We start from the raw sequence: 27,891 nt of genomic DNA, 5'->3' as shown, positions 1-27,891 counted from the left end.
CCTAGGCCAGAAATATAGATGGGAAGGCATTTCAGATGGAAGAAGGAAGTGAGTACAGACCCTTAGGTGTCATATGGGGTCAAGCCAAGGGTGGTTCAAAGTGAGGAGAGAGTGGAGAAGAGCCGGGCTGAAAATGGAATCCCCTACCGCTTCTGACAGTGAACTTCTTGCAGCAAATGTGTCCTGTTTGAGTTCCGCAACGTCACCTTGCTTCTGTGACCAACATTGGATCTTTGATGTTAGGTCTTACATTAGCGCTGCATCAAGTATTATATGGAAGCCCAAGTAAAACCCATTCCACTTTCTGTCTTTTGTGTTATTTCTGTCTGTGTCCTGATTTCTGTGTTTGTGTGCTTCCATTTGCCTTTTTGCTCTAAAAAATTCTTTTGTGGTCTCTTTTTCTCAGAGTTCGTGCTGATTTTCATGCGTATAGCATGTCCGTCTTAGTTTAATCACAGCTGCTTGTGTGGCGTTGGGCTTTTTCTTTTTGGATCATAAGTTCCAACTCCCGACCTCTCACCTTCGCAACAGATTGACAGTGAATCATCTTCCTTCAGTTCTTTCAGACGCTCAGTCTAAACGGCATTTTAAATCCAAGCTGACTGCCCATTAAATTCATTTGCTGTGCTGAAGCAAATCTGGTAACTTGCCTGAGATGAATTTGTGTCCATTATTACGTTATAGATGGTTTCGTGCAGTTAACTATGCAGAGAGCCTAATGATAGCTGTGGCGGCCAAAACTATTTGTCACCTCATGACTTCTGACTCACGTGTCTTGTAAATGTTGCTACGATGAATAGTTCTACCCTCCACCGTGCCTGGATAAGGTGGAATCTCTTCCATAGAAGATATGCATTAGCTCAGACAAATGATGTTGCTTTGCACACACAAACACACATCACTTTCCCTCACTGGCTTGGGAGCTGGGTATGGGCAGAGAGTATCTTATTCATTTTATCGTGTTCAGTACCAAAAGGAATACTTTGTACAAAACAGAGGCTCAGCAAATGTTTGTAGGATGCAAACAAAAACATGCAAACAAACAGAAAACACCTGGACCTCTTTGCATATCCATGAGAGTTGAGAGGTGCTCCATCTCTTGGTTCTAGAAATGTTTCTTCCTTTCCTCTCACAAACATCCCAGAGAAGCTAGTTTTTACTGCTACTCAGCCAGCCATTCTTTGCTAGCAGAGGGCGCTGTTGTTTCCAACAATGTTAAACTCCTGCTAACAGCACTGACACTTTATCTCATGTATGTTATTTGCTTTCTGAAATTAGGCTTTGTATATTAAGACGATTGGAGACTCACGTGCAGTTGTAAGAACTAATACAGAGAGATGCCACGTATGCTTTGCCCAGACCCCCTTAATTGTAATATCTAGCAGAACTAGAGTGCAATATCACAGCAGGACATTTGACAGTGATACCACCCGCTGATCTTATTCAGCACTTTCCATGTATGTGAGAGTGTGTATTTAGTTCTGTGCAATCTTATCATACATGTGGGTTCATGTGACAGCACCTGCAGTGGTTTGAACGTGTCCCTGAAAAAGCACATGTTGAAACTTAATCCCCAGCGCAACAGTGTGGGGAGGTGGGGCTGATGGGAGCGTTTGGGTCTTGAGGACAGAGCCTCGTGAACGGATCCACGGCGGTTATTAAGAGGGCTTGAGGCTGCGAGTTTGCTCTCTTGCCCTTCTGCCTTGGTCACAGGATGACGCAGCGAGGAGGCCCTCCCCAGATGCTGGCCCTTTTGACCTTGGACTTTCCAGCCTCCAGAACTATGAGCCAATAAATTTCTGTTTGTTATAAATGACTCCGTCTGTGACACTCGATCGTGGCCGCACAGAATGGCCTAAGACCCCACCACAGTCAGGACACAGAACAGTCTGTCGGCAGGGCCCTCCTGAGACCTTTCACAGCCGCAGCCTCCCCCTGCCCTCCGCTCCTCCCTACCCCGGCAACCATTAACCTATTGTCCACCGGTACAGTTTTGTCATCTCAAGAATTTTGTATAAACAGAATCAAAACAGGATATAAACTTTTAAGATTTTTTTCCATTTTTCATCATTCTGAGAGCCACACAGGTTGTTGCATGGGTAGTTTCCACTTTCGGGCTATTACAAATAAAGCCTCCATGAACATTCATGTGCAGATTTTTATGTGAACATAAGTTTTTATTTCTCTGGAATAAATGTCTAAGGATTTCATTGCCGGGGCTTATGGTGATTGGATGTTTGGTTTTTTTAGAGAAACCGCCACTGTTTTCCAGAGAGATGGTTCCGTTTTACATTATCACCCGCAGAGTATGAGGGACTCAGTTTCTCTGCATCCTCCCCAGCATTTGGTGTTGTCATGATTTTGTATTTTAGCCATTGTGATAGGAGTTGCTTTAGTCCATTTGTGCTGCCATGACAAATTGCCGTAGACTGGGTGGCTTATAAACAACGGAAGTTTATTTTTCACAGTTCTGGAGGCTGAGAGTTTGAGATGTGGGTGCCAGAATGGTCCAGTCCTGGTGAGCACCCTCCTCTGGGTTGCAAACGACCAACTTACTGTCGTGACATGACACAGAATGGAGAGGGGAAGGCAAGCTCAGGACTGTCACATGGGCGTGATCTCACTCATGAGGGCTTAGCCCTTACGACCTCACGTAATCCAAATTACCTCCCTCAAACCCCACTTCTGAATACACTTGGGGGTAGGGTTTCAGCAGATGAATTTTGAGGAGACACAACCATTCAGTTCATAATAGGCATGTAGTGATATTTACTTTTTAAATTGTATTTAAATTTTAAATTTGTCTTGCTCCAACCGTAGACCAGGGAGTTCAGGATCGTAGATGCGAACCGTATCTGATAGACGAAGCAGGCGGCTCAGGTGATCAGAGTCTTGTTCACGGTCACACAGCTCACCAGGGGTAGGGCTCTGTCTAGACGACAAATTCCTCCCTCGTTGTTTTATGTTCTCTTGATTAAGTTGAGCTTCAAATGATAATAAAGTCTATTATTCCTAAAATCATGAAGATCGGGCAGCCCATCCTCCAGCATCCTACCCTTAATTCCAGAATGCCGAACACATGCCAGGGCTGAGCAGCGAGACCGCCGTGAGCTAGGAGACCCCGTGCCAAGCCTGGGAGAAGGGGCTTTGGTGGGAACATTAGTGCTTTTCTCCAAATACAGCACTTTCTTCTAGCCTGGCCTCTTGAGAGCCACTCTCTGGCATGGCACAGCCTCTGGCCCCTGTCCCTGCTGCCTGGCCCACCTGCCGCTCTGCTGGCTTCCTCAGCCACCCCCTCCTGGCCCCACACCCTGCAGCGGCCCTCCTTCCTTTGCCCGGGTCTCCTCTTTCTCTCTTCAGATAAATGGGGCTCACACGGGGTTGACTTGTATGAGCTTCTTGTAACTGGTTTGGTTCTGTCAGTTTTTAATTTTCCTGTTTTTTGTGTCAGTTTAATTACGGGAGGAGCTGGAGTCTAAGTCTTAACTAAGCAATAATGAGATTAGCCTGATGTTTGAAGAGAAGGCGGAAGGAAAGGGGCATTGCATTCTGTTTGTATTTTTCCTTCCCTATCAAGGGTTGAAGCAGTTTTTTCTTAGGTGCAAATGAAACGGGTTTCCACTCAAGTCAGATTACTGTGCCTTGTTGTTTTGAATGGTTTAGTGGGTTTTATGGTTCTGTTTTCTTTTCTCTGACAAAGTTGTCCTACCTTTGCTTGAAAACCATATTATTCTGCACTATTTGGGGGTTCCTTTATTGCTTGTACTTAAATTAATGTCGGCCGCAAAGCAATCAGTAGAAACTTGAAGTTTAAATCCTCCCGGGAGCTAACGTTAAATGTTAATGTTTGATTTAATTGAAGCATTCCGAGATATGAGCATTAACCAGCTAGAGAGCTTTTATTAGCTCGCAAAGCAGAGGAAGAAGGGAAAGGGCCTGAACTACTACGAGCCATTTCTGTTAGACATGTATTGAGAACTTGCCCTTGACAAATTGCAAAATGGGTGAAGTGTGTCAAATGTCGTGGGCCAGTTCTCATTGCAGTGTGCAAACTGATAGTCTCCTTCCCTCTCGGGGCCATTGTGAGGCTTAACGGGGCAGATGTGTGCAGAGCCCCCTGGGTGGAGGGTTTCCTTCGGGGCACCTGCCTTGGGCTAGGTGGGCAGCTGGGGGTCCCACTTTGACAGGAGATGGTCAGAATTTAGAGTGTGCGTTTCCTTGGGGCGTTTTGACTTTCCTGTGCAGGAGAGTTTTGCTGTGAGGCCTGCTGGGCAGCAGATGCGGTGGTTCTTGGCCGTCTTTGTCATTAATGGATTCCTGGCACCAGGGACCACAGCCAAATAACTTCGTCAGCTGTGAAAGGAGAGGCGGGGAAGGGATCCTAAGGACCCTCTTAGCTCTGCAGTTCCAGCGATTACACGTAGTCTGTGAATGGCCAATAATGTGTAATCGCTAACAGTTAAAAATTTAAAAACAAAAACTTTGGAACCCATGAAATCACACTTCGTGTGCCTACTCATACAACTGATAAAATCCCTTTCCTCCTAGGTTTATGATTCGTCACAGAATGCATTCAAATTTCCTGTCTAGATGACTATTCATCGTATATTGAATTTTAAAATATTATTATCTATTTCCCCGTCCAGTTTTTTGTGGGAAATATATATACATAACGCTTATAATTTTAACCATGCGTAGTGTACAATTCAGTGACGTTAAGCATATTCACAGTGTCATGTGTAGCCGTCACCACTGTCTATACATAAAACTTTTTCGTCATCCCAACGGAAACTCTGTCCTTGTTAACCAGCAGCCCCCTGCTCCTCCCAGTGCCCGGTGACAGTCTCTCTTCTGCCTTCATCTTCTGTGAACGTGTCTATTCCAGGCACCTCAGATACGTAGAATCATCTGTTATTTATCCTGCATCTGCCTTGTTTTCTCAGCAGATAAAACCCTCGGCTCCAGTTTTAAGAGACTTTTCTTCTCGAGGAGGTTTTTGACAAGAGAGGTAGGCTGCCAGCCTCCTGGGTGATTTAGGGACAGTCCTGCCCAGGGGCCCTTGGTTTGGCTGTTTTTCTGTCACCCCACCAAAAAGCCCACCCACCCTTGAACTTGGGGAGCCCCTGTGCCTCACAAGACAGGCAGCCGTCCCTGTCACCAGTACTGATCTGTCTGGGAGCCCCGGGTTTGCGTTGAGAGTCTCTCAGCAGACCCTCCCGGAGCCAGACTTGGTTTCCCAGCAGGAAACGTCCATGAGCGCACCCCTGTGGTGGTGAAGGAAGCTGATTCTCAGCTCAACCCCCCAGAGACTGGTTCAGCAGGTCTCCGGTAAGATTTAGGAATCTGCCTTTATAAAAACTGATTTTTTTTCTCCCAGCGTCTTTTCAAAATTGAATGCTGTGTGCTTGCTGTAAACAGCTCACAATTGTCCATGAAATTGTCAGCTTAAGAAAGTTCCAAAAACACCCTTTATTTTTTAGCTGAAAGAAGATAGGATCCAAACCAGCATTAGAAGGAGTCTGAAAATGCAGACACAAAGGGTTGAGGGTTTGGGAGGGACGGAGGATGTGGGAGAGGACAGGGACAGAGACAAATCTTCCTCTGTGTGACTGGTGTGAGCGGGTGCCCCAGAGGGCGCCAGAGAGTCACTGCCGCCAAGCTCGAGGTGGTTTTAGGACTGGGTCCGACTAAGTAAATAAATACAAATAAGAGTAGAAAATAAGCACGAACAGATGAGATTGGGTCTCCACCTACCTAAGGAGGAGCACTAAGTGTTCACCTTGAGGTAAGCACAGAGACAGGGAACATTCTGGAATGTTAAAGATTCCATTTCATTCAAAGGAAATAAATGCATCAGTTCTGTAATTTTATCTTCTTAAAAATGTTATCTCATAAAGTTAAAAATCTATAACCTTTAACAAAGAAAAAACACAGCTGCAAGTTGGAGCTCACGGAACTGTCTTTCCGAAGTGTCTCCATATGGCCGCTGACGTCAGATGCCACGGCAGGCTGCCTTCATCCCCCAACACCAAATACTTGTTAACTTTCTGCTGCGTGTTAGTGTCTCTGATAGAGCGTGTTTGTTTTTGGCTTTTAAGAAGCTCACTGACTTGGCCCGTGACCTGAAGCACACACTTACCAAGCCCGGGGGTTTCTGCAGAGGCCCAGCGCTTTGTGTTTGGCCAGAGAACAAAAGAGGAAACCCAGCCGAGAGGATGGAGTGGCAGAGGTGGGCTCCTTCCTCCCACGTGAACTTCTCACTCTACCCCACAGTCCACACTGAAAGTGGAGTAATTTTCTTTGAGAACACAAAATACATTGCTGGCAGTTGCCGTCTTGTGCAGTTGCGGATGCTGGAGCGATGCGTCCAGGGCTCCTGCCCTGCTACCGTCCCCGTCTGTGGACAGCAGTGCACCTGCAGGGTCTGTGCTCCGACTGTGGAGTGTGCCCATCAGGTGGTCAGAGGGCAGGGCCTTCTGGCCAGACCTGCCGCCCCAGACTAAATCAGCCGTCGGTTCTGTCTTCCCTCTGCCAGTCTCTGGGATGTAGCAGTGGGTTTCGCCACCTACCACCATCCCTGCCTGCTGGACACATGGGTGGGGCAGTGAGTAAATAAATTAATAGATATGTAAGGCTTCTGGTTACTGAGCATTTATTAGTATACAAATAAGCAAAGACCTGCTCCATGTCCTTCCTCCCAGGAAATAGCAAATTGTTCTCCGTTAGCAGAAGATTAAAGAGAAACTCCGGAGTCTAGACCGATGGAAGACAGGGTAGAGAAACAAAGAAGGGTTCAGAGGGAGGACAGAGACACTTTAGGGGATTGGCAGGTGTCATGCTTCTTTTCATGGGAAAGAAAGCTGCATCCAGAGTGGTGTTACGTGAAGAAGCGGGGTGGGGGCGGGGTACCTGCCAGAGCGGGGCCGGGAGCTTCAGACCAGGACGCAGACGGAGTGAGCAGGACTCGGCTTCCCTCTTCCTGTCTCACTCGTAACGTCGTCTGTTCACACACTGATTCCCCTTCCTGTCAGTGCTGGCTGCATCTTCCAGCTCCTCGTGCCATGTGGCTGTTAAGAGCTGCTAGAAGGTTCCAGGACTGTATCATTCCAAAATTATATCCTGTGGGAAAAAGCGCATCCACTTTTCTTGTAGATCAAAAAGGCCCAGCCCTGAGTTTCTTTGGCCCTAATGGGCTTTTCAGGATCATGTCCCATCCCCAGCCCGTGAGGAGGAAGCTCAGCAGAGACGCTGTGGGGTGAGAACAGGCTCATGAGACACGTGGATGAGGTCCCAGGAGCCCAGGCTCCAGACTGCAGTGAGCTGAATTCCATTCCCTTCCTCGCACACTTGGGGTGTCACCTTCACAAACATGGCTTCCCCTTTGTCTTGTTAGACCACTGATTCACTGATTCCTTTAGACTGTCAAAATCAGGGTGCAGAGTGGGGCCTTACACATCATCAGTTTAACTCTCATTGTGTTTGTGTATGCCCCTACATTCTACTGACATGGAAACCGAAACCCCAGGAGTCTGGGACGTGCTCAGAGCCATGTGTTCTTGACGACAGGGCTGCAGCCTCCACACTCCGGACGGCCCTTTCTGTGAGCTGCTCTTGCATGCATTGAAAACTCGGCTCATGCCTGTACCTAGTAAATGCTCCGTAGGCAAGATCCATTTTAACTTCACTTAATCATGTGAACTCATATCTGTTACTCTCTGCATTTCACAGATGAGGAGACTGATGCTCAGAGCACATCCATGGAATCTAGGTTTGATGGCTATTTACATCTTTTCAATATATACAAAGACAAGTAGAAATTTGTGATAATAAAAGAACGTTTGCCCTCATACCACTGAAGATGTCCTCACCTGCCACCAGTGATACATGAACACGCTTGTGGGAAGTCTGACCTACGCTACATGGTCAGGCAGGATGTTGTATTTGTGGCTGATGAGGGACCGAGAAGTTAATAGCATGGCGCTGCAGGTAAAAACCCCCGAAAAAGCCCTGGTAACTTTCTGGAGTGGAACTGACAGCAGAGCCACCAGCAACCAAGGTTAAGTGCTTTGTTTTGTACATGTTTATGTGTAGAGATACAGCTTTACAGATACGTAGAGACGCAGTAACACTGTATGTTCTACCTAGAAGAATGGATAGGCGCCCACTGCACATTGAGCCACTTCACAGAAACCCAGTAAATCAGATTCTCAGATGGCAGGGCACCAGTGCTTTTTTGAAAGGTCCCAGGTAATTTCTAAGTGGAACCATGTTTGTAAACTAGGCGCCTAGAACAGATTCTCAAATGTCGGTGTGTTCACTGAGGGGCCGTTGTTGAAGTATCTGTACAGCTTTGTCACCGATGATTGTGATGCAAGTAAGCGGTCTGAGGAACATACCTGCAGAGCTCTGTGATAGTGGCGGCTCTTAGAGAGGCTTGCCGTGTGCGCGTCCTGAAACCCCATGCTAGCTAGTTACCTTCAGCGTGTTTAACTCCAGGAAAATCTAAAAAGAATTCATAAACCCAGCCTGAATATGGAAAGATTCTTTCTTAGATGTTCATTAGAGGACCTTAAGCATATGGTGAATGTGTATCAGCGTTGACCAATTACTTTTTAATGTCAGTTTCATCATAATCTTGCAGTTGGCTGATAACTGATAGCTGATGCTTTTCACTAATTGTAGCTTTAGTGTTAATCTTTCCAGAGGTACCTTCATTTTGATACAGCACTCTTGGAAATGGGTCTATCAGTGGAGCATTTCTGGCTGGTGAAGAAAAGATGAGTTCGGGTGGGAGAGGCTTTCTCACTAGCATGTTATCATGGAGACAGGCGCAAAGACGTTAAACCCCCAGTTCTCCTTCCTTCAGCCTTATGCAGCCTGGGACTCACTGAGCATCTCTGAGCCTCAGTCTCTTAATTTAAAAGACAAAGCAAAAAGAAGCTGCTCCAGCCACAAGACAGTTATTGTGAGGGTTAAGTTAAAGAATGTAGAAAAATGCCTGTGCATACTGAAGACTTATTCAGTATAAGGAAGTTTTATTTATTTTTATTGTGCCTCTCCACAAGGCTGGTCCTAGGCATTATATGCAGGTGAGAAAAAGAAGACAGTAAATCGAGCAAGAAAAAAGAAAATGCTGTATTCTCAAGCAGAATCAGGAATGAGTCAGCAGGAAGTCTGGCGAAATAACAAAATAGCAAGGCAGTGAAGTAGGAAGTCAGCTGCCAGGACCAGTTTGAAACCCAGGCATCTGTTTCTCCGTGGCCAGCCAGGTAGAGGACGGGGGTGTGAGAGCCTGGGAAAGAAGGCAGTGCGTGCTGGCGCACCCTCGAAAATTATTAATAGTTAGGAAAGAAATTCTCATGGATCGCTTCCTTTGAATGTCTTCCTAGCATCACTGTGATTGCTTTCGCTTGTTCCCAGAAGATGAGCCCAGACACGTGGAAACAGCTATTAGAATTGAAATGTCCAGTGAAGACTGGAGGAGATGATAAAAAATTACTCAGCTATTTCTGTATGTCAGAGATGTTTCTGAAATGGATATTTGGAGGCAGTTGGAATCACAACTGAAATTTTTGCTGTTCATCCCTGAAATATATTTACTTTATTTAGATACATCCCACTTTTAATCATATTGTTTTATACTCAGATGTTCTCGTAGCAACTCATCACTAAAAAAAAATCATTATATGTGAAGGATACAGAGGACATAAACATTCTCTATCAATAACTTAAATGTTGGTCACAAAAGAATGAATTAAAGTATGTTAAAGTTGGGGGTAGTTTGGGAGGCAGGAGAAGACATTTGAGATGTGCACTCGAAGAGGCTACAGGCTCAAGAAGAAATCACCATTTCTACTCTCTTAAATTTAAGAAATTTTATGGAAGACAAGTTATTCCAGCAAGAGAGAAAGAGGTAAGATATAAATACTGGGATTTGTCAATTACTTTTGTATTTTGAATCTGACAGCTGTGTATCTTCTATATTTTAATCTGGCCTAGAGTTTTGCACTATTTTTTTTTTTTTTTTTTGAGACAGAGTCTCACTCTGTCACCCAGGCTGCAACCTCTAACTGCTGAGCTCAAGCGATCCTCCTTCCTCAGCCTCCCAAATAGCTGGGACTGCAGGCACACACCACCATGCCCAGCTAATTTTTCCATTTTTAGTAGAGACAGGGTCTTGCTTTTGCTCAGGCTAGTCTTGAACTCCTGAGCTCAAGCAATCCTCCTGCCTCAGCCTCCCAAAGTGCTAAGATTAGAGGTGTGAGCATCATGCCCAGCCTGTTGCACTAAATTTTGTGTAGTGATGACAGAAAGACAGGCAACCAGGGGAAGAACAAGGAACATTTAGCTTATATTGAATTATAGGATCACGATAGATTCACAACAGACTCCAACCAACAGGAAATGGTTAAAATGTCAGAAATGGAAATCAGAATATGGACGGCAAATACGATGAATGGAATTAAAGAGAAAGTTGAAAACCAACACAAAGAAGCCAAAATAATATTTCAGGACATGAGTGAAAAATATGAAAACTCACTAAAGAGGTAGACAACATAAAAAAGATATAACAGAACTTAAAGAAATGAGAGAGTCATTTATGGAATTAAAAAATACAGCAGAAAGCTTCAGCAACAGGCTAGACCAAGCAGAAGAAAGAATCTCAGAGCTTGAAGACAAGGCTTTTGAACTAACCCAGTCAGTCAAAGATTCAGAAAAAGAATAAATAAGTATGAATAATCACTCAGAGAAATATAGAACTATGTGAAATGAGCCAATATATGAATTATAGGTTTCCCTGAGGGGGAAGAAGAAAAAGCAAAAAGTGTGGAAAACCTGTTCAAGGTAATTATTGAGGAAAACTTCCCTGGTATCACCAGAAATTCAGATATCCAGATACAAGGTGGTCATTGGACTCTGGGAAGATTCATAGTAAATAGAACATCTCCAGGACTCATAGTCATCAACATGGCCAAAGTCAAACTGAAGGTGAAAATTCTACAACCTGCAAGACAAAAACAACAACTAACCTACAAAGGAAAGAAAACTCATCAGGCTAAGTACAGACTTCTCAGTGGAGACCTGACAGGCCAGAAGGGATTAGGGCCCCGGTTTTAGTTGTCTTAGAACAACTGCCAGCCAAAAATTTTGTAACATGAAAAACTAAGTTTCATAAATTATGGAGAAATAAAGACTTTTCCAGACAAGCAAACACTAAGGGAATTTGTCACTACTAGACTTGCCCTGCAGGAAATGCTCAAAAGCACAAATGATACCCACCAGTGTAAAAACACCCAAAATTTAAAGCTCACAGCTCTTATAAAACAATAGCACAAGAAGGAAAACAAAACAGTAAGTTATCATCCAACATGATGAACAGAATAGCATCCCACATATCAGTACAAACACTGAACATGAACTGTCTGAATGCCCCACTTAAAAAACATAGACTGGCTGAATGGATAAAAAAAAACACAATGCAAGTTTTTGCTGTCTCCAAGAAACACATCTAAATCACGAGAACTTGCACAGACTCAAGGTAAAGAGATGGGAAATAATATTCCACCCAAGTGGAAACCAAAAGCCAGCAGGTGTAGCCATTCTCGTATCAGATAACATAGACGTTAAATGAACAATGATTAAAAAAAAAAAAGGACAAAGATGGTCATTATATAATAGTAAAGGGAGCAATTCAACAAGAAGGCATAACAATCCTAAATATATATGCACCTAACTCAGGAGTTCCCAGATTCAAAAAGCAAGTTAGACTAGATCTAAGCAAAGGAATAAACAGTAGCATCTTCATTACTGGGAACTCCAGCACCCCACTAATAGAACTGGACAGATCGTTGAAGCAGAAAATGAATAAAGAAACACTGGACTTAAACAAGACTCTAGAACAAATGGACCTAACAGACATTTACAGAACATTCTACTCAAAAACTACTGAACATACATTCTTCTTATCAGCACATGGGACATTTTCCAAGATTGATCGTATCTGAGGCCACAAAACAAGTCTCAACAAATTCAAAAAAATCAAAATCATGCCATGTATCTTCTCAGACCCTAGTGGAGTAAAACTAGAAATCATTTGCAAGAGAAACACTCACATCTACACAAAGTCATGGGAATTAAACAACCTGCTGATGAATGATCCTTGGGTCAGTGATGAAATTGAGATGAAAATCAAAAGATTCCTTGAACTGAACAACAAAGGGAACACAAGGTTTCAAAATCTGTGTGATACAGAAAAGGCAGTCCTAAGGGAAAGTTCATAGTCTTAAATTCCTACATCAAAAAGACAGAAAGATCACAACTTAATAACCTAATGTTACATGCACATGTGAAGGAACTACAGAAAGTAGAACAAACCATACCCAGAGCCAGCAAAAGAAAATAAGAAACAAACCTCAAAGCAGGATTAAACAAAATGGAAACCGAAAAGATAGTACAAAGTATCAATGAAACAAAAAGTTGGTTCTTTGAAAAGATAACCAAAATTGAGAGACCACTAGCAAGATTAATCAGAAATGAAGAGAAAGACTCAAATAAGCTCAGTCAGCAATGAAAAAGGAGACATTACAACTGATACCACAGAAATATAAAATATCATCCATGAGTGCTACAAAAACCTCTACACACACAAGCTAGAAAACCTAGAGAAAATAGATATTCAGGTTACAAAATCAATGTACACGAATCAGTAGCGCTCCTATATACTAATAACAATCAAGCTGAGAATCAGATCAGACTCAATACCATTCACAATAGCTACAAAGAGAATGAAATACCTATGGATATGCTTAATTAAGGAGGTGAAAGATCCCTACAGGGAGAACTGCAAAACACTGATGAAAAAAATCATTGAAGACACAAAGTGAAACATCTCATGTTCATGGATTGGCAGAATCAACATAATTAAAATGTTGCCAAAATGATTTACAGATTCAATGTAATCCCCATCAAAATATAATTATAATATTTCACAGACCTAGAAAAAATTATCCTAAGCTTCATTTGGAATCAATAAAAAGCCCAAATAGCCAAAGCAATCTTAAGCAAAAAGAACAAATCTGGACACATCACATTACCTGAATTCAAATTATATTACAAGGCTTTAGTAACCAAAATAGCATGGTACTGGCATAAAAGTGGAGACATAGACCATTGGAACAGAATAGAGAACCCAGAAATAAAACCATCTACCTACCCACCAACTGATCTTTGACAAAGCAGACAACAACACACACTGGGAAAAGGAAGCCCTATTCAATAAATGATGCCGGGAAAATTGGATAGCCACATGCAGAAGAATGAAACAGGACCCCTAATTCTTGCCATATACAAAAGTTAATTCAAGATGGATAAAAGACTTAAATGTAAGGCATGAAAATTCTAGAAGAAAACATTCCAGCATAAGCCTAGGCAAAGAATTTATGACTAAGATCCCAAAGACAAATACAGTAACAATAAAAATAAATGAATGAGACTTAATTAAATTAAAAATCTTCTGCACAGCCAAGGAAAAAATCAACAGAGAGAACAGATAACCTACAGAATGGCAGAAAATATTCACAAACTATACATCAGACAAAGGACTAGTATTCAGGCTCTACAAAGAACTCAAACAAATCAGCAAGAAAACAGCAAACAACCCCATCAAAAAGGAGGCAAAAGACAAAAACAGAAGTTTTTCAAAAAACAATAGACAAATGGCCAACAAACTTATGAAAAAATCCTCAACATCACTAATTGTCATGGAAATGCAAATTGAAACTACAATGAGATACCGCCTTATCCTTCTCAGAGTGGCCATTATTAAAAAGTCAAAAAATGATGTAGGAGACGGGTGAGGGTTAAAAACTTACCTATTGTGTACAATGAACACTACTCTGGTGACGGGCACACCAGAAGCCCTGACTTAAGCATTATACGAGGTATCCATGTCACAAAAACATTTGTACCTTAATATTTAAAACAAAACAAAACAAAACAAAAACCCTCAAGAAGGGATGATTTCATAGAGGAAGAGGATGCAAAGTGAGTGGATGGGCGGCCTAGAAAGAGCCCGGTGCCCGTGATGGTGCTGAGAGAGGAAAAGCCATGGAAGAACGTGAAGTGTGGGTCGGTGGGAGGGGTCAGAAAGGGAACTCTGAGCAGAGGAAAATCCCAGACATGAGAAGCAGACCAAATACAATCTACCCTGTGACAGACCTTTGGCTTTTACAATAATCATTCGATGCCAATGTCACCTATTTTGTGTGTAATGTATGAAAAAATAATTTGCTGAAATTATTTTCCCATCTTAATAATGGTCTTTGGGGTGGTAAGTTTTCATACATTCATTTTCCAAGAGAAATATAACAGTGTGGGATTAGACCAAAGGAACTCATATTCATGAACTTCTAAAAAATACACTCTTGGAAAAATAACTGAATGTGGCCTTACTAATTAATTTCCAACTCTTTGTACTTTGTTCCATAACAGAAATACTTAGAGTCTATTTTATAGAAAGAAACATAAATACAACAGTAACCACAAAAAAAGGAGCAAGACTTTATCTGTAAGGAACAAATTCTTTCGGCGAGATGAAATTTTTTAATGCCTGTCTAGATAAGACAATACATTGTGCAAATGAAAACTCCTCGAATCTGTGCTCTCTAAACAGTTGCTTCCTTTGTGCCTGTGGTTCTTTTGGCTTGGTGTTGAGGGAAAAAGTTGTGGAAGACAATGATATTCTATTGTTTCATCCTGGAGCAGGGGAATTGTTTCAGCCTCTTCCCCCTCCCCCACTTCTGTGAGCAGCGCTTGGGCCCACCTGCAGGCTCATGTCCAAGGTGTCCGTTGCATGGCCAGCATGCTGTGGACAGCCACCTTCACACTCTCACCTGGCCGATGAGCTTCCCAAGTTTTCTCTGTCTTTCCTTTCAGACTCACTCATTTTTTTTGTTTGAATCTTTCTAATTGGTGATTCAGTTTTCCAGATATTTTATTACATTTCCCATGCATACATGGTTTTTTTTTTTTTTTTGGCCTAACAACACAGACATAGAATTTGAAATGGGTAGTTCTCTCATCCTCTTCTTCTTGCCCTGGCCTCGATAGGGCTATTTTACGCTGGGTGTCCCTTTTGTCACGGGAGCTGCTGAGAAAGAGTCACAGGGCTGAATTTCAGGATCCCATAGTGCTGGATGTAAAGAGTGACGCAAAGATACAAGTCTGGGTGTCTGTTTGGGGGATGCCATAATGGGAATAAATTTACCTCACTGTGTCCAGGTGGATTAAAGAAATAGGCCTTCAACCAAGGACGATGGCATGTGTTCTTACTTCGCATATTCATTATATCTGTTACTATTCTGGATTCTTCAGTTGACAGCAATGAACTTGGACTTGTAACTTGCGAGTTAAGAGTTACACTCTTGGTGCAGGCAATTTCCAAGGGAGTGATTAGAGAGAGAGAGAGACCTCAGACCAAATCTCACTTGGGTTTACTTAAATTCCTTAAGATTCAATTTTCCTACCTGTAAAGGTGAGATAACAATATCTGACTCACAAAGAGTGCGTGACTCACGTATGTTGAGGAGCCGGCAGAGCACCTGACATGTAGTATGTGCGCCATGAACGCCAGCCGCTGTCACTGTCTCCAGGGCTTGGGACCATTTGCCACAGTGACATCAGAGTCTTTCTCTGAGCATTCTGGTCAGTGAGTGGTCTCTCCCAGCCCCTCACTTCTCTGTCCTGATGCTGTTTTGATAAGGAATTTGTTTGCTTTAGAAGTTTCTGGAAGTTTATAGGGAGGAAGCCCAGTATCTCAGAATAAGTTTATCTATATCTGATTTAATAATTACCTGTTTTCTCTGGATTTAAATTTGCTATATTCTTTACCTATTGCTGTGTAAGGAATTACCCCAAAACTCAGTGGCTTAAAACAACCAACATTTATTATCTCACATTAACTGTGGGTCAGGAACTCAGGACCATCTTAGCCGAGTGGCTCTGACTCAGGGTCCCCCATGAGGCTGCCATCAAGGGTCAGCCAGGGCTACAGTCACCTGAGAGCTTGACTTGACTGAGAGCTTGACGTGGCTGTCGGCGAGAGGCCTTGGTGCCTTGCTCGCTTCTGGCAGTCAGACGGGGAGGAGGCACGGCTGCTTGAGTCCTCACACCACGGCAGCCGGCTTTGCAGCACAGTGACACTGAAGCAGGAAGGAAGCCACGATGCCTTTTCTAACCTGGTCTCAGAAGTCCAACACCATCATTTCTGCCTCTGCCACATCCTGTTCGTTCGAGTCACTAGGTCCAGCCAGCACTCAGGGGTACAGAATTAGCTTCCACCTCTACCCTTCTCTCCCTGCCTTCCTCGTCCCTCCACCCACCCTCCCCTTTCTCTTCCTTCCTTCTGCCTCTGCTCTTGCTGAACCTCAGTTTCTTATCTTAAGAGAGGTAAGATTTTCAACTTGGAACTAGAGAGCATTATCCTGAGGGAAGTATCTCAGGAATAGAAAAATGAACACCACGTGTTCTCACTAGTAATTGGGAGCTAAGCGATGGGTACACAGGAGCACAAAGAGATGTAAAGGACATTGGAATCCAAGTAGGGGTGAGGGATAAAAAGTTACCTGTTGGGTACAGTGAACACTGTTCTGGGGACAGGCACACTAAAAGCCCTGACTTCAGCATTATACAGTCCATCCATGTAACAAGAACATTTGTACCACCTAATATTTTGAAATAAAAATTATTTTTTTAAAAAGATAAGCTTTTGCCTCCTGCCTTGAGTTGCTATGAAAATACAGCGGGATGAATAATATGAAAAGTTGGCTCTGGAAGAGAGTTTAGAAGCACGTATGGTAGGTAGCACCATATGCCCCAACTAGGGAGAAATGGGTCGGATCTGTCTGCTTGTGCCCTGGCATCTGAGGAAGCTGGGCCAGCCCACGTGAGCATTGTTCAGTCACAGAACAGGGACCTTTGCTGGGGGCTCTCTGAGCAGTGACCTACTCAAGACGCAGGAGCTGGCTCCAGGCCCTTCCTCTCTTCCCTTGGGGAGCAGCCCCACTCGTCACTCCAGAAACAGCAGCCTGCGTTAGGTTCCCGTGTTTCTCACTAGACTGCCACGCGAGCTCCATGAAGCTCTTCTGCACAAATCTCCCTCGGTGGCTATTTCCTCATGACTAAAGTGGCATTTGCCTACACACTGCCTTCAAAGCAGGTCACCCTGGGCCCCAAATTTCTATTGCAGGAGTCTCAAGGTCTCTAGAAGCACCAGATTGTTGGGATTTAAGTGCTGTTGTTTATTTTTGAATCTGTGTTCTTTTTCTCTAAATAACTCTAAGTCCACTGTGATTTTCTAGGAGTTCGTCCAGTGGGCCAGACTGGTGGGGAAGCAGTGGTGTCCGCGGACCCCACTGTCCCCCTCTGCAGGCTCCGTTCCAGCCTCGGTGCCCCAACCGCACCTCCCCACTCCGCTGCTCTGTGTTTGATGTGTCTTCGTTTGCTCGGGTCTCTCACTGTTACCTTTAGAGGGATGGGTTTAAATGCTGGTCGAGGAACATTTAGCCGCCCCGAAGTTGCAGGTAGAGGAAAGAGACAGGAAATACGGATCTCACGCCAGCCCCACAGAGTAACCCACCACGTTCCACGTACTGGGGGGCCGGAGAGGAACGATGCTGACATGTCTTGAACTGCCATCTTCTCCCTTTTTTGGGCGTCCCCCAAATTCTCGTCATTGCATTTATGGATTGGGGAGTAATCTTTGAGTTTAAGAGAGACATCCAAGATTTGGGGATTAGGAGGAGTTTAGAAACACTATTTTGGGTTTTTTCTTACTTCCCTTTTGAAAGCCATACTACCCCTAACTGCAGGGGGTCTTGCAGGGACTCCTTGTCGACTCCTGTCTCAGAAACTAAAAGGTGCACATCAGATTGTCAGAGGGTCAAGAGTTTGCCCAGTGAAGGCTAAACTGGCTTCAGTATCACAACCCACTGAAGACGCACGGTGGGATTTCTCATGGGCCCCCTGCCATGCTTTGCAGGGAACTCCAGCAGCACCTGGGTCTTACTGGCCTGTGGGGTCCAGCTGGCTGTGTCTGACGGTCTCCAGTGACCAAGGTGTCCTCATTAGTGCTGTGCTATATTTAGTGAAGCTGGAAGCCTGTGCCCCTAATTTAATCACAAACCAAGTAGCCATGGAGATGACATCGAGACTCTGGCTGCCCTATAAACCATTGCAAAGGCTAAAAATAAAATAAGCAGGATATGCAAATGACTTCCTAAGTAAATAAAAGACTTGGCCTCCAGGTGTCCGGATTAGCTGCTTTTGGTTCACTGATGTTTGTCAGGATTCACAGTGATTTGAAAAATATCATAGTCACAGCCTTTGTCCTAATGCTTGTTCTTTTTTTTCTTTTTTTGATCTGTTTCAGATATATCAACACTCCTATACTGGATATTATGTCCTGAGCAAAATTCCTCATGGGTAAGATTGTTCTTTCATTTATTTTTTAATTAGAAATCTGCAGAACACAGTGAAGGGTAGGTCAGTGAGGAGCTGTTTAACACAGGCAGGGAACCAGGGCATCTTGGGTGCTGACAGCAGGCGGTCCTGGCAGTGCCGGGACTTCTGTGCCCCTGTGGGCAACTCCACTAAGGGTCCTGCCAGCAACTCTGCCCACCTTCTGCTCAGGAAGCTGAGGTGCACCCTCGAGGTTCTCCCTGTGCTTTGTGATCATCTCAGGCATGGGGGGTGGCCCTGGGACCATAAGGGGAGCCTGTCTCATTCTACCACATGTCATCAGAAACCCAGAACATATTTATGGGATGGAGGTAAGCTACTCTGATCCCGAGTTCAGTGGTGCCTGGGGAAAGGGGCTGTGTGGGTGGGCCCATGTTGGTGAGGGGCACTAGAGCTGCGCTCCACCCCGTAGCCCGGAGCGGGCATCAGTGGCGTGTGTGTTCACGTTAATGGTCTGTTCTGAGCTCAGGTGTGCCCACAGGAGCGAGGTCTCAGCGCCCACTTCTGATCGGCCCACCCAGCCTTTTATGCTGTTTCACAGCCGCAGATTGCACTACGCTTATCCAGTGTCTCAGAAACACGTGATATGGGACCCAAAAGCTCATGCGGAAGGCAACACGTGAGGGCAGGTGTGATTTTAGTTTTCAGTGCTGGGTGGCCATTGCCCTCGTGGCATTCGGGTAAATTTCCAGTGGCTTCACCTTTGCAGTCCAAGGGCAGGGAAGACAGACAGAAAACAGCCGCAGAGCTAGGGAAGGCCAGTGGAGATGACTGTGTGTGGTCTTCGTTTTTGTTCTTTCTTTCTCCGCTTCCTCTTCCTTCTCCCTCCTCCCCTCTCCACCCTCACACTGCCCTCTGGCCTTGTGGTTGCTGGTTTCTGTCATCACACCTCCAGGACGTTAGGTGCTCAGGAAAGGTTTGTAGAAGTGGAATTGTGCTGCTGGCGATGTAGGCGCTTGGGAATGCTTGAGTTGAGGCATCCTAATTTTCCCAAGCAAACTCAAACAAACAGCAGGAGTTACTGAGAAGTATTGTTATCACAGCACGAATGTTTACAGCTGCTGCTGTTTTCTGCTAAGCTTAGATAGGCTATGGGCATGTCCTTGGGAAACAAGCGTGCAGAAAATAATTTCATGTGGACTTCGACAGAGGGAAGGCGCTTGCAGACGTGCCGCAAACTGTGGCTGATGGTTTCTATTAGGGTATTAGGAAATCAAGCTCAGAGAAAGTGAAGATGGCCTATGAGGCAAAGACAAAGGATCCACAGGCATTTTTCACTACATGTGTATTTGAAATGGCAACCCGAATGTTCTTCAGTAGAGAGGGGTTATTCTATCCTTTGTCAAGCAGATACGCATCTTCAAAGGTCATCCAGGCAAGAATACGATATGCCTTGAGAGTTACCTACCCCTTCTGGGAACAACAGAATCTGTGTAGATGATGGATATCTCATTCCATCATATATAAATTTGTAAAGCTCAAAACACTGACAGCAGTTTATCCCCAACATGTCATACTGTGATTTTACTGCATCAGTCAGGATTTAGAAGAGACAGACTTTTAGAACTCAGCAAAGGAGTTCTTAAACCTAAAGCAAGATGGTCTGTGTTGAAGGCTCAGTTTCCATGCTTATGTCCCTGGAGCCTTGGGGTAATCCTGCTGTTAGAGGATACCAACACATAATGAGCTGCTTTCAGTATTTTTAAAGTAATGGTAGTAGTAGTCCTTGCCATCATTTATTGATTGGCTTTCATACACCTTTACCCCTGCTCGACAACCTTGCAAACAGAGCATTCTTACCCTTATTTTAAGTAAAAGCCCCAAGAGGTGCCACCTGCCCCACATCTCGTAACTAGCATGCAGTAGAGCTGGAGTCCCCACGCAAGCCTGGCTGACTCCGAAGCCCATTAGCAATCCCTTTGGATTAATTCAAATTAAGATCAAATTTCACAAGGCAGAGAATAAACATTATTGCTATAAAGATCAGATTTTTTGTGAAGTGCTAGTTTAATTCTTTTCTAAGGATTCTTATACGATGGCGAGACGTGGTAAATGACTTGTTACATTTGCTGGAAAGCAACCTCTGGCAGATGAAGCAGTCAGTGCCCCACCCCGTCACCATATGAATTGGCACAGCGTCCCTGCAAGTGGCACAGCCCAACCTCCCACCTCTTCCTCTTTGTCATAAGATCATTTATGGGAAATTAATCAATTAATTAATTTCAAATATCGTCAAAATCTTATTCATAGTAATGAGACAGTTTCTGAACTGGATGACCCTTCAGTCCTGGAGCTTTTGGAATTCTGCTGTCAGCAGGAGCTCAGCGACCCTCCCACCCTCCGCAGTCCCAGGGTGTGTGCTCCACCAGGTGGCAGGAGAACAGCACAGCTGAGTGTTGAGGCTTAGGCTGTAGGTGGGTTTTGGATAGAGAGGAAAGCACAATTGTCTTTTAATAATAAAAATAAGTCTTGATTGAAATATTTAAATTTACATTATTCACCTGCAAAAAAATAAAAGTAACTTTTCTCGATAATTCTGACGACACAGATCGATACTTTTTTCACTAATTCTCACCTTTCCTTTCTTCCCTCCTCCTAAATTCAAGCCCGAGGCCATTCACTCAATCTTCAGGATGGGATTATTTGTCCTTTATAATTCGATTGTTTTTTTCTTAGCTTCAGGCTTTCCAACTAGTCACAGAGAAGGGTCGAATTCATTTTTCAGTGTCCTCTGATTTCTGGTTTCCTTCCCTTTGCAAATGGCAGGAGAGAATGTGGAGAGGGTGTCCCCCTGCCTGGCCCTCTTGCCTTTTCCTGATCCATGCTGTTGGCTTCCCTCCTTCCATATGTATCTGGAGCCAGGTGAAATTCTCTTTGTGCCGAATGGCTGGAGTTACAGTGAGAATCCCAAGACAGCTGAATTTTTACATAGTCAAAGATCTAGTACCTAAGGATAGGTTTGTTTGACTTTCACATACCAAGTTTCAAAAAATTGCAGTCTTAAAGGACGTGTGTCTTTTACGCAAATTTGCTCATTTAAACAGAATTAAAGCTAGTTGTTTGTAACATAACATGTTTCACTAAAAGTTTTTATATCAGAATTTTAATAAAATAAAGCTATCTTCCACAGTAGAGATTGTAGCCAGCTCAATTTCTCTTCCAAAAATCTGTTGTGTTTTCATACAAGTTTTTTTTGCAGACTTGGCTGCTTCCTGACATTTTCCTGGCATAACTTTTTTCTTCAATTAGTTTTGTCTGTGTGTGTGTGTGTGTGTGTGTGTGTGTGTGTATCTATATATTTGCAAATAATATGTATATTATTATTTAAAATATATATATTATTTAAATAACATATTTCATAATTAAATATTAAATATTATATATATTTCTAATATGTAGTATCATATCCATCAGGATTATTCTGAAAGTCACATGGACTTCCTTCTATAACAGAAATCAATTTTAAGAAAAATTGGTCACATCGCTTTATTACATAGCATTGACATTGTGGGATCTGGCAAACTCCGAGCAATAACAGAATAGAAACTGAAAAGTATTCCAAGGCATTCTTTTTTCCAGGTCATCTTCTATGGACATTGTTGCCCTAACTTTGTTCACTTACTGATATTTTTCAGGCACCAAACAAAATTGCATAAAACACTGTATTCCTATAGAATTGTATTTGACTTTTTAAAGCTGCATTCTGTATCTGTGAAAATAATGAACTTAGGCATAGCGTCCTTCTGCCTGAATGACTCCCTCCCTTTGCAGACTGGGAGGCAGAGGAGCGTTCCTTTATTTGGAAAATAGATTTCTAGGTCGAGAACACAGGCACCACGTGCCCTGCGCATTGCCTGACAGCGTGATGCGGGCTGCAGACTTCAGCCCTGCAGCCACAGAGACCTGCATGTGAGCCCCATCCTGCCTCGGACTTCGGGCTGTGTGGCCGGGAGAGAGTTGTTCGACTTGCACAGGTCACAGTTTCCGTACTTTTTGAAAAGATGATAATAATAGTGCCCACCCCATAGGCTGGTTATGAGAATTAAGTGAAATGACAGGTGTGAAGCACACAGCGGAGAATTTCGCTTCTACTGAGGTGAGGGCTTAGTTCTCGGTATTGTAGTGTGTACCCAATATATATTTGCAGTCTTGTAATTGAATATTATTAGACTTTACTTTCTAGCCAGCTCAAAGCCTTTCTGTTAGAAGTAGAGGAATAATATAATATACAATAATACAATTCTCTTTAATAATTTCTCTAAGCAGAGGCTTGTTCTGTGACACTCGGGTAATTGTAATGCCTCTGTAATTTTAATTTCCCTCTTAAAAGAGGTGTCCATTGCCTCAACTATCTACAATTCTCAACACTTAATAAATTCCTTTTTTGTCTCATCCCTTCCTGACCTACTACAATTCATATTTAAGGTTTCCAATGGAAGTAGAAAAGATACTACATCAGCAAATATTTATTGAAATACTATAGTGAACAACAAAAGCGTGGTTAGTCTCTTTAACAAGTTCAAAATCTTGTTTAAAAGGCAAGCCATAGACTTATTTAACAATTTATAATAAAGTGCCTAAAAGGAGCATTTTAAACACTTGAGCACCAAAGAAGGAAGAGCTGTGTGCATCACTATCAGAGACAATCTCAAGAAGGAAGTTTGACTTGAGCTGAGCCTTCGTGTTGAGTAAGGTTTTTTTGGTTTGTTTGTTTATTTTTAATAGATGGAGCTAGGAGGGAGATATTCTGTGGTGGGTGAAGCTTGACCTTGGCGATGAGCCAGCATGTCCTAGAACTAGTCAGGCGCCAGGCTAGGCTGGAGCTAGGTGTTCACACAGGACGCTACCTGGAAATTGAGAGTTCGTGCCTTACCCCAGAAAGACACAGTCCTGGGCACCATAATTCTGAAATGAAATTCTGAAAGATCAAAATCATAAAATTATAATTCTGGAAAAAAGAATTTTAATAAATTATTTCAAAAGACATTTATTTACATTTTTAAAAGGAAATTTATTTGAGAAATGTATAAAAACATGGCAGAACATTCCACAGGGTGACTTTACAAAATAAAATAAGCAGTAATGACATACATATTTTTGCAAGCAGAGACATTCAGGTGTACTAATACTAATGACAGTCACAGGAGGATAACAGTTATGAGCAGGCAAACCATATGCATAAAGAAATAGGTTAAAAAGCAAAACGTGTAGTCTTGCCCACCTCATTGACTCAGTCTCACACCCTGATCCCCGCTGGAAACACCCTCGCAGACACACCCAAAATAAGCTTTACCAGGTTTCCAGGTGTTCCTTCTTCCAGTCAACTTGACACCTGAAATTAAGTCCACAAATTCACCCCTTGTCAACTTGGCACCCACACACATCTCCTTGAACCATACATATTATAATTTCCAAATGAAGACAATAATAGCAAGATGATACTTCCACCTAACATGGTGCAACTAACATGAGGCATACAACCAAGAACTCACTCATCCTTTCCCCAGAACTCAGCTTTCAGGATTTCAACATATGGGATTTTAATCTAACAGGATTTTGATTTTCTGTATTTTAGACTTTAGTTAGGGACTTTGATCTTTCAGGATTTTAAAATTTGGGATTATGGCATTCAGGATTTTGTCTTTGGGGATTATGATTGGCACTGGGTAGAGACAGATGGGGTTAGGATGTGCCAGAGTATAGACGACCTAAACCCTACCCTAGTGTGATTGGTCTGTACAATAAGAACATGCTTTGAGTAGAAGAGAGATGTGATGAAAATGGTAGGCTTCAATTAGTTTTATGCTCGTGTATAGTGTAGACTGAAGAAAAGGGAAGATCAGAAGCCTGGATTCAGTTAGAGGCCAGGCCGGGGTGGGGGTGTGGGTGATATGGGCACGGAACTTGGGAGAGCTCAGTCCATGTAGAAACCACGCTGATTGGGATTATGGGCTGCTGGTGTTCGCTTAGAAAATGAAGACAGATTTCAAGTGCTTACAGTCCCTGTGCCTCTAATTAAATCTTTGGCAGCCTGTGTCCACCTGCGCATTGAGCCTGCTACATGAGAAGGTTCAAAGTTACGAGCTCAGGCGGGCAGCGGTGAGAGTTCCCAGTGCCAGTGGTGGTGCCCCTGAGGCTGACCACCTTCCTTTCCAGCCCCTTGTCCCCAGTGTGGGTGTCCAGGGCCCCTGCTGCTACGACACAAAGACGCACTTTGGCTCAGCAGAGCAGGCTGCCTTCATGGCTGCCAGAAGCTGCGTGGCGAGGATTGTTTGTGTACCTTGAGGAAGTACCATCGCGAAGCCAGAATGCAGGAGAAAGAGATGTTCTTAGAATGTCATTTTATGTGTCTTCTATGGCATCAAAGAAGGAGAATGCCACTATTATTTGGCGTGCATGGATTTTCAGAACCGTGGACAGCTCACGCATCTACCTGCAGGACTTGGTCATAGCTGTTCTCCCCTTCCTTCTCCCTACCCCTCCTTCCCCCCTTCCCTCCCTCCTTCCCTCCTTTCCTCCCTCCGATGACATCCAGACTCTCAGTGAGCATTTCCATGCTTTGCCATGACTCTGAAACATGGACTTTAGTGTCAAAGAGATAATAAATTCCCAGTCAGCCTCTCGACCTGTGTAATCTTGCAGAAGTTGCTTTGCTTCTCTGGGCACTACACTGACTCTGTATATAAAATGCCTACTCCTAGGGTTTATTTAAAGGGTATATGAAATACTGGATGATAATGAGATAGTGTATTTAGGTGCCTACTTTGGTGTGTAGAAAGTACTATAGGCTCTATTCATGGTGGACACCAAGACCTTCCATAACATGGCCAAATCTAATCACCCTCACCCACAATTTCTGTACATTTTGGGAAGAAAATAAATTTCCTTCTCAGTGCCAGTGCTGATCAGTTGCTATTGGCTTCCTGGAGCCCTTAGTTTACCAGTAGACTGTCACCATGCCCAGGCTCTGTAGGAATGCGTGTGCCTGCAGGGAGTGAGGGGAGAGGGACACCTGTGAGACTTGTGCTTGCCAGTCCAGCCTTCTAGGAATGGCAGCGAGGCACTGTGTCTAGCCGCTGCTCCCAAACACAGAATGTGTTTCCGGGTGTCCACACCTTTGCTGGTTCCTCCCCACCGCCCCCCCCATACATACAACAGAAATTTCCTGTTCACTGTGCATCTTGTGCCCAAATCATTCTGATTCTTCAAGCACCAACTTTAAAACCTCTTCCGCTAAAAATCAATCCTTCTCCAACTCCGTGAACTTCGAGAGCAAGCGTTACTTCTCATTCAACACTATAATTGATTCTTGTGTTAAATTGCTACTTAATCTTCCTAATATAATTTTTCTGAAGGGACTGTTTAGGAATGTTTTCAATATGCATTTATCACCTGACCTATTACTCTCCATCATTGTAAGACGCCAGAGAGAGAATTTCAATCGACGAGGCTCTGGCCGTGCCTGTCACACCAGTGGCTGTAGTGCAGGACGACAGTTTGACTTTGCACAGCAGCAATGGCGTGAGAGGCTGTACCCACAGGTCTTGTGCTCTGTCCCCTGCTGCAGCTCTCAGATGACAAGCCTGAAGCTCCATCAGCCACCTGCAAAGAGAGCCCATTTCAGCACTTTTTTAGCAAGTGTAAAAGATTTTCAAACAAATCTTTTTGAAAATGAGGTGAAAATACTCGGTTCATCATTTTTATCAGGTTCCTTGTTTATCCCAAACTCTGCATCCGCATCCCTTGTTCTTGGCGCAGAGGCACTTAGTCAGATGGTTGGTTGAAAGTTGGAGGAAATGAATTAAGTAACTGAGCCACGTGGACCAGCAAGAATGTGCACACTTGAGCCCCACCCACGTGGAAAGTACTAGAGTCTTTGAGGAGCAAACCTCGGGACAGGTTTAAAGTTCCTTAGGTGAGTCAAGTGCCCAGCCAGGGCCCTGCAGCCCCCTCCCTGCCTACTGCCACAAGGGTGATGCCCGGATTGTGCTGAAGCCGAGAAATGGCACTGCTACCTCTGGGAACGCCCCTGAGGTTTCTCCTGAAGCATTAATTTCCTTGTCCTCTCCACACTCAGGGAAACAGAGGTGAGTCTCAGATTAGCAGTGTCCTTGGGGACTTACTGAGTGATACTTGGTGTGAGGGTGCTGTAGTGCCAAAGGCTGCTCTCTGCTGGGCCCAGGTGACCCCCATGAAGGGGGGTTCACGTTCGTCCTGCTCCTGGGCCTCCCACGCTCACATTCCCTGGGCCCACCCAGCGGGATCTGGTCTTCACGCTGCTCAATGTCTTGCATTAGGGGATCGATTGGTGCTGCAGACAAACACACCAGATGTTGCCAGTCTCTGTGTCCACACTGGGAAGGTTGTTGTTGTTTTTTTAAATCTTGGCTGTTGATGGCTTTCTCATGTTGAGGAATCACGGGGTCGGTTTCAAGTCACACAAAATCAGAGGTGCGATGTCACCTCTGGAAGGTCTATTTCCACCCCGGAGCGGCCTCTTCTTATTCACCGATATGTCCACTGAGACCCGGCGGCTAAGCCCCGGTGGCCCGGCCTGGCAAACGCGTGTGCTGTGCTGTGTGTTCATGCTTGCGACACGAGCACCTGGCGTATGCCAGGCACCGCCCTGGGCACGGGCGCGGGCCGGGAAAGGCACACGTGTCTCTGCCTGTCTGGTTTATTTCATTTTGTTTTTGTGTCACCTCCTCTCTTCTCTGTACTCGTACTGTCCCTAGCAGAGGGCTGGACACAAAGCCCCCACAGTGTTTGTGTTAGGGACTTCAAGGGCAGCCTTGACCTGGGAAGGGCGTCACTCCAGGACAGCGGGTGGCCCGTCTGTCCAGACGAGGGTGGAAAGGGCACACACTGGCCGCATGCCCGTGATTACAGGCTCACTGCGGTGCAACTTACTTTTAAGAAAATTCATGTTAAAACTTACAGTTCAGTAAGTTTTGACAAATAGGTGCAATCACACAAGCACCCCCACAGCCAAGGTAGAGAACATTCCCATGAGCCCAAAATACTCTGCCGTGTCCCCCCCTCTGCCGCCCCCTGTGGCCGCTGCCACATCATCCGTCCACCAGTTTGCCTTTCCCAGACTGTCATGTCTGTGGAGTTGTACAGTGTGTCACCTTCTGCGGCTGGCTTCTGCAGTTGCCCTGGAGATGCCCCATGTTGCTGCAGGTGTCCACATTCTTTTCTGCTCACTGCTGAGGGAGGGGTCGTGCATGGACATGCCACATGTATTTGTTTAGTCAACGTTTGATTGACATTTGAGTTGTTTCCAGTTTCGAGGCCAGCATGAATGATAGTGCTGTGAACGTCTGCAGGCAGAGTTTCACCTGGACGTGTTTTCCTTTCTCTCGGGGTGAATTC

At 44.2% G+C, this 27,891-nt stretch overlaps 1 protein-coding gene across 3 annotated transcripts in view; it reads left to right on the top strand.

Moving 5' to 3' along the window:
• The window catches only part of DPP6 (dipeptidyl peptidase like 6), a 616,516-nt gene that overhangs the window by 421,139 nt on the left and 167,486 nt on the right, over positions 1–27,891 (top strand). For 2 of the 3 annotated variants that reach the window (XM_045564622.1, XM_045564623.1), the window contains exon 6: positions 18,428–18,480. The exons of the other annotated variant lie outside the window; for it this stretch is intronic. In XM_045564622.1, the coding sequence (XP_045420578.1) occupies positions 18,428–18,480 (53 nt within the window). The remainder of the gene's footprint in view (positions 1–18,427; positions 18,481–27,891) is intronic. 3 annotated transcript variants of the gene reach the window in all.

Source organism: Lemur catta, chromosome 11 (assembly GCF_020740605.2).
Source record: "Lemur catta isolate mLemCat1 chromosome 11, mLemCat1.pri, whole genome shotgun sequence".
NCBI lineage: Eukaryota > Metazoa > Chordata > Mammalia > Primates > Lemuridae > Lemur > Lemur catta.
The sequence above is the reverse complement of the archived record's forward strand: the minus strand, read 5'-3'. Positions and strand labels throughout refer to the sequence as shown.